Source organism: Solanum pennellii, chromosome 1, assembly GCF_001406875.1.
Source record: "Solanum pennellii chromosome 1, SPENNV200".
NCBI classification, from domain to species: domain Eukaryota; kingdom Viridiplantae; phylum Streptophyta; class Magnoliopsida; order Solanales; family Solanaceae; genus Solanum; species Solanum pennellii.
Window position 1 is genome coordinate 76,595,835 of NC_028637.1, and position 6,838 is coordinate 76,602,672.

General features: G+C 32.3%; 1 protein-coding gene across 1 annotated transcript; it reads right to left on the minus strand.

Moving 5' to 3' along the window:
- Positions 1–1,046: 1,046 nt before the first annotated feature.
- On the minus strand, positions 1,047–2,653 carry LOC107023334 (GDSL esterase/lipase At4g16230-like). Its single transcript, XM_027915129.1, has 5 exons — positions 2,348–2,653; positions 2,152–2,279; positions 1,824–2,069; positions 1,491–1,746; positions 1,047–1,416 (listed from the first exon to the last, which is right to left on the minus strand). The coding sequence occupies exons 1-5, from the start codon at positions 2,580–2,582 to the stop codon at positions 1,190–1,192; spliced, it is 1,092 nt and encodes a 363-aa protein (XP_027770930.1). The 5' UTR covers positions 2,583–2,653; the 3' UTR covers positions 1,047–1,189.
- Positions 2,654–6,838: the final 4,185 nt, after the last annotated feature.

Genomic DNA, 6,838 nt, shown 5'->3' on the forward strand with positions numbered 1-6,838 from the left:
TTATTTTTTTTAAAAATTGTTATACTGAAATATAATTCAAATTTTATGAAATTTCATTTTTATGCCCCCACCACTAACCCCCCTGCGACCCTATCAATTTAATTTTTTTAAAAAATAAGAATGTTTTTGAAAAGTATTCCAAGCTTAGTATTTTTTCATTTTTACACTACCCCTGCCCCCACCCCGGCCATTCCCGTGAAAAAAATTTGAAGAAAAAGTTATTTTTGAAAAATATTTCAATTTTTTTTTAAAAATATTTTTTACGCCACCCCCGACCATGCCATCCCCATCAATTTTTTTAAAGAATATTGTCTTTGAAATATATTTTAAATTTTGAAAAATTTAATTTTTATGCCACCCCCACCCCTACCCCCGAGCAGACATCCCTCCCAAGCCTCGTCAATTTTGTTTCTTAAAAGTATTGTTTTTGAAAAAAAAAATTCCTGCGTCAGATCTCAGGGTCAAATTTTGGAACGTCATGAAGGTCTTCTCCTAGTTTCGGTGTCGGGGTCGGGTCCTAGGTCCAATATTGAGGTTGATTTTTTGATCAGAAATTATTTTCTTAAAGAGTATTTTTTTAGTCTCAAGCCTAAAATAAAAGATATTTTCTGAAAAATATTTTTCATGCATCACCAAACATTAGAAAATATTTTCTACTCAACAAGCAAACATAAAAAAATAAGTAGAAAATCCACTTATTTTCCAAAAAATAAATATTTTCTAGAAAAACATTTTCCATCAAAATCATTTTCGTTTGTACCAAAGACACCCTTAAAAGAAATGATAATAATTACACAAGTATCCAAGAAGTTTTAAACAACATTTTTTTTCTTAAAAAATGAATCTTAAACATTGTGTCTATTCAAATATCTATATTTTTTCAAGAATGCCAACCTTGATATTCGGTTTGCAATTTGTGATCCTTAGCTACTAATACTTCGAGTTGAATCTTGGATATGTTAGTTTAATTTACTGTTTTGTATGAAAAATAAGACAATAATTGAAGCAGAGTTATTAAGGGATATGGAATCACAATCAATGGATCATTGCTCTCATATTACACATTTCCTATATCTTATTAATATAACCATTACTACTTTATTAGTAATATGTAAAAACAATATCTTGCATGATGAATTAAGCTGATAATACTTGCTTAATTCCGTGTGAAGAAGACATTTCAATAAAATTAGGAAGATGCAAGGAGCTGCCTGACATTCATAGGCCAAATTTCAGCAGATTTCCCATCGAGCAGGCGTTTTGCTACGACCATGTTTGCAGCATCAGTCGGATGGTATGGATCCCAGAACACATATTTGCTTCTATCTTCACATATTTTAGATGACGGACCACATGGAATTATGCCCCCAAATCGTCCGCCACCTGAACAACAAGCTGAGTTTGCACTCTCAAATCCTAAAACAAAATTTCTATCAATTATTCTATGTATGACCACATGGAGTTATGTAACCGATGACTATAAAACTCACCATAAGATGAATAGTTCTGAATAATATCTTGGACAATTTCGTAAACATCTGCATAGACAAACTTTGATCCAACCAGCTTGGAATTGAGTTGAGTCACAAGGCTTCTCAATTGGTTGTTAAACAGTTGTGCAAGTCCATTTGGGAAATCAACACACTTATCTCCAGATGATGGATTTATTTCCCTTTGGTACGGGATACATCCAATAGGTCCAACGTTTACCACTACTATCTTCCTCGCTCCCATGTTATAAAGTCTCTGCAAATGATTTTGAGTATTTAACTAATCATCATTTCATTATTTTGATGAAAATGCAGTACGGTGTGATGTTTTACCGTTAGTTGAATTTTGTATTTGAATATGACTGCTCCCACAAATTTCTTAGGAGGTACTGTCAGTTGCTTTGCTGTGGATAAAACAGGGGTGAGATAATTGTTGAGGAAATCATTTGAGCCCATTGTTACTGAGAAGAGTGCATTTTCAAGTAGCTTCATTGCGGCCGCTTCTCCTAATCTTGTGATTATGTACTGTTTTGTGTTTGCAAAGTTGTCTAATTGAGCATCCATGTTGATCCTCCCACCCTTAACAATGTCAACATATTAATGAAAAGTGTTTGATACTACACGGATCATATGTTAACGAAAAAAAAAACGAAGGACATACGAAAATTTTGCCCGTGCCATTAAGAATGCCACCTCCACCAGAAGCATAATTGACACCTTGCAGAACGATTGGCCCGGATGTTGTTGGTGCTAAGTATGGAGGTGTAAAATTAAATCCCATTTCCTGACCTGTAAATTGATTCAAATAAGATGATCGAAGAAAAGATATTCGGAAAAAAAAAGAAGATAAAACTTGCCTATAATGTCAACTATAGTTCTTCCATTTGTATATCTTCCTGTTGGACGCCCAAAATCAATACCATTTGGGTAGAAATTTGCTTTTGAAAGAGAAGGAATATAGTTATTGTTACCTACATCAACTAATGAATCTCCAAACACAAAATTAGCAGTTACATTTTCTGCCAAACAGAACATTAAGTTATGTAACACAACTCCTAAAATGACCAACATATAATATGATAAATTATCCATTTCAAACCACTAGGAATGTGATGACTTGTTTCAAAGAAAGAAAGTTGTTTGGAATAAGGGATTAAAGTAAATGAAACTTGACGACGATTCAGCGTGCAGAATCAGTAGCAATTAGAGAGAGTTTTGATCTGGAGAACAAGAATAAATTCCCAAAAATAGAATGAGAGAATTAAATTGTAGTCCGTAGTTTACTGGATTTTTGTTAAAGTTTAAATAGATATTGATTGAAAGAATATAAATAATTCAACTGCCAACCTTCACTAAACCAATTGAATGCAATTAGTTAGATTTACTTACAGTATGGCATTTAAATTATTCACTTCATGGGGATCGTTTCTTTCTTCTTCTAATAATAAAAAAAATTGTGAGCTGCAAATATAATACTAATGATAGGGGTGGTTGAAAGCAAAGAAAACAAGTTAAAAGTAAGAGCAACAATACTTTGACTTTCAAAATTATTAATTTATTAGTAAGTATGGGCAACAATGATTATATTCACACGAGAGAAATCTTAATAGAAATATATGCCCTTCAATATGTACGGTTCAATTAAGTCAAGTGGTATTATATATATATATATATACACACACTACACCGAAAATATTTATAGTTTTAATAAATTAATGAAAATAGTTTAGTAGTTGTTAAATAGTTTGTGTAGACAGTGAAATTTTATTGATAAATTTATATTGAATTTTGGATTAATTAATAAAATTCATAATATATTGATCAAGTCAAATTACTAAATAATAAAGTCGGATTAATATTTGAGTCAAAATATATGACTTAAATAAAGTCCAAATCACATTTGGGTTAGTCCATTAAGTTGACAAAACAGGCCCAACTCATGTTCTTCAAACCCAAAGACCAAAATTTCTTGGACAAAAATACCCATAAAACCCTAGCACAAGCCTATATAAAGAGGTATTCATAAAACCAAAAGAAGAAGACACATAGAAATACATAAAGAATCCTTGCTCTTTAGTGGTGTGTTGAGTGGCAAGTCCAAAGAAGTCTTCGCTCCAAAAGTTGAGCCACAAGTATTTCATCAAATCAAGAACATTATTGAAGAGAAGAATAAGGGGATAACATATCTTTTTTTAAAGATTTTATAAAGATTGTAACCTTCTCACAAATTCAAATACAAATACAAATATTGTTGTTTGCTTACTATTTCCTTTCCTAATTGTTGTATTTTAGGATTGAAACTTTAGACGCTTACAAATTGACATGCTTAGTGGGACAATCTTTACCTATCATCTCTTCTCTTAAAAAAAAATCAAAGTTCAAAAACACCGAAATGACTTCCAAGATATTCAACTCAAAATCAGCATCTGCATTTGAATACGGATCTGCTTCCGAATCCGCATCTGCATTCGTATTTGGATCTAAATCTGCATCCGCAAAAATTAATGGATCCAAATTCTTCGTTTCTTTGGAAAACATTCTTGTTGTTACTGCGAGAATCATGAGATGTTCCACAAAGAACCAAACCAAAGCCTCTCGAGTGCTGTCCGAATCTGCTATTGTCTTTGGTTCGTTTCCAAAAGATGTAAAGTCTCCTACAAAAGTCGCGAAAGAGATCATCGCTGAAATGATCGAGATAGTTTTTACACAATTAAGTCTATCTACATCCAAAAAACGCTTCGCTCAGTCGACAATGATGCCTTATAACATTATCTACCCCATGTAACATGTTTGCGTCTCATGTTTCAGAAAATCAATATCATTTGCCATCATCTACGATGATAATGCACACGATGATAGTCGAAACTTCCACTATAGAAGAACAACTTGCAAATTTGACTAAAGTAGTTGAATCTATCAAAGTACATCAAATGTCAAGATTTTCAAATCGCCAAGTTGACAAATATGATGGAGAACACAGAGAAAAAAGGATCCACCCAATTATGTGCAAATCCTCAGGAAAAAAAAGTCCTTCACAAAACAAGAAACAATTATCAAGGAGTTTCAAGTATCTGCAAAAGGTCTGACTCCTGTTGTAAAATTGAAGGATTTCATCAAAGAGACTATCAAAGATAAATCTGAGTCCACGTTCAAATCTTCTCTCACATATGTAAAGTCGTATTCTCAAAAAATTGATGATCTATAAATGTGTGCTAGCTATCAACCTCTTAAGCTGCAACAATTCGACGACAATAAAAGTCTAAAACAACACATAGCACACTTATTTGAAATCTGCAACAATGATGGAACATAATGTGATTAACCTTGTCAAGCAGTTTGGCCACTTCTTTAAGGGCAATTTATTTGATTGGTACACAGACCTTGAGTCTGGTTCTATTGATAGTTGGAAACAAATGGAGCAAGAATTTCTTAATCACTTTTAAAACACAAGGTGTGATGTGAGCATCATAGAGATTACAAAGGCCCGTCAAAGAAATGATGAACAAGTTGACTTCATAAATCGCTGCAGGAGCTTGAGCCTTAACTGAAAAGATTGTCTCAGTGAAACTTCAGGGATTGAAATATGCATCCAAGATATCCATTGAGATCTTTGTTAAATATTGCAAGGCATAAAACCTAAAACGTTTGCAGAATTAGTTACGCGTGCTCATGATATGGAACTGAGTATGACTTGAATTGGAGATCAAGAGTTTTCCACCTTCGAAACTTACAAAGGAAATAGAATTTTCATTGAGAATGAGGACAAGTAATCATTCGAAATCGAAATTGATGAGTGTATGTAAGTTGACATGCTCCTTGATGTACGCCTAAATTGCAAATTATACTGCTCATTGAGCACGAGCCTAAAATGCATGTCATGAAACTCATCAAATTCAAGAAAGATTTTCAATCTCCAAAGCTCCTCAAATTCGAGTTAAGTCTTCAAATCAAAATACTCTTAGCTCATCAATTTCGATCTAAGTCATCATGACATAAAGCTCATCAAATTCGAGCTAAATCTTCATGACAAGAAGCTTGTTGAGTTCAAGCTAAGTCTTCAAGTCACAAAACTTCTGAAATGCGAGCAAAATCTTTGAGTCAAAATGATCCTCAACTCATGAGCCTAAAATGCATGTCATAAAGTTAATCAAATTCTATTGAATCTTCAAGTTTTAAAGTTCATCAAATTTGAGCAAAATCTTCAAATCAAAATACTCCTTCACTCACGAGCCTAGAATGCATGTCATAAAGTTCATCAAGTTATGTTGAATCTTCAAACTTCAAATCTCATCAAATTCGAGAAAAATCTTCAAATCAAAATGTTTCTCGGTGCACTAGTCTCAAATGCATGTCATGAAACTCATCAAGTTCAAGCTAAGTCTCAAGTTTCGAAGTTGTTCAAATTCAATCGAGGTTTTCAAATCATGATACGTCTCAAATCCGACTCAAGTCCTCAAGTCACAAAAGCTCCACGAAAATGAGTTAAATCTTCAAATTGTTACTTTTGGCCTTGATGAGTTTAAATCTATATGGTCCAAAAAAAAAATCAATAGGTTGAAAACCTTGAAATATGTGTCTGAGACAAATAAATAAAAAATAAAAACTCGTATGACTTGAATTGTAAAGTAAATATTTTATTGCTTCAAAATTGCAAGAGTTTCTACACATCAACAATCATCAGAAAGGGTAAAAAAGGGATTAATTACTTGAGTGAGTCAATTTTTAAAAATAATTACTTTTTTTAGACATACTCTTTAATTATTACCATTTATAACAATATAAAATAATAGTATTATATATTTTATTGTCATATTTTTCTCTCTCGCGCGCTTCTTTCTCTTTTTTCTCTCCCAACTTTTTAGTTCTCGCTCTTTTCTTTTTGTTGCTCTACCTCTCTTCCTTTTTTTTTCTGTTTTATTTTCATTTTGTTGCGGCTCTCTCTTTTGTTACTTTTTTTCTTTTTTTCTCTCTCTTTATTTTCTTTCGTAGAGTAGTCAATGATTCATAAAATGAATAAAATTTGTATCAATAATCAATTAACAAATGAAGAGACATAATAAATTGCAAAATGAATTGTACTTGGGGTGTGTTTGGTATGAAGGAAAATGTTTTCTTAGAAAATATTTTCCTGGAAAGCAAGTAGATTTTGGACTTACTTTCTCATGTTTGGTTGGTGAGTAGAAAATATTTTCCGAAAATGATTTTTAGTGTTTGATTTAATGAATGAAAAATGTTTTTGAGAGACATCTTTTATTTTTACTAGAGTAGAAAATAATTTATGAAATTGAAATATTTTTTAAAAATAATTTTTATTTGGGGGTGGTGGTAGGGGTGGGGGAGGGGGCAGG

Bases quoted from the DNA above. Each gene is read 5' to 3' on its own strand.
- LOC107023334 (XM_027915129.1), bottom strand. From the start codon at position 2,582: ATGGATAATTTATCATATTATATGTTGGTCATTTTAGGAGTTGTGTTA. The intron at 2,280-2,347 runs GCAAGTTTTATC...ATCAATTTACAG, and splicing joins AACTATAGTTGACATTATAG to GTCAGGAAATGGGATTTAAT. The intron at 1,417-1,490 runs GTGAGTTTTATA...ATTTTGTTTTAG, and splicing joins TCAGAACTATTCATCTTATG to GATTTGAGAGTGCAAACTCA.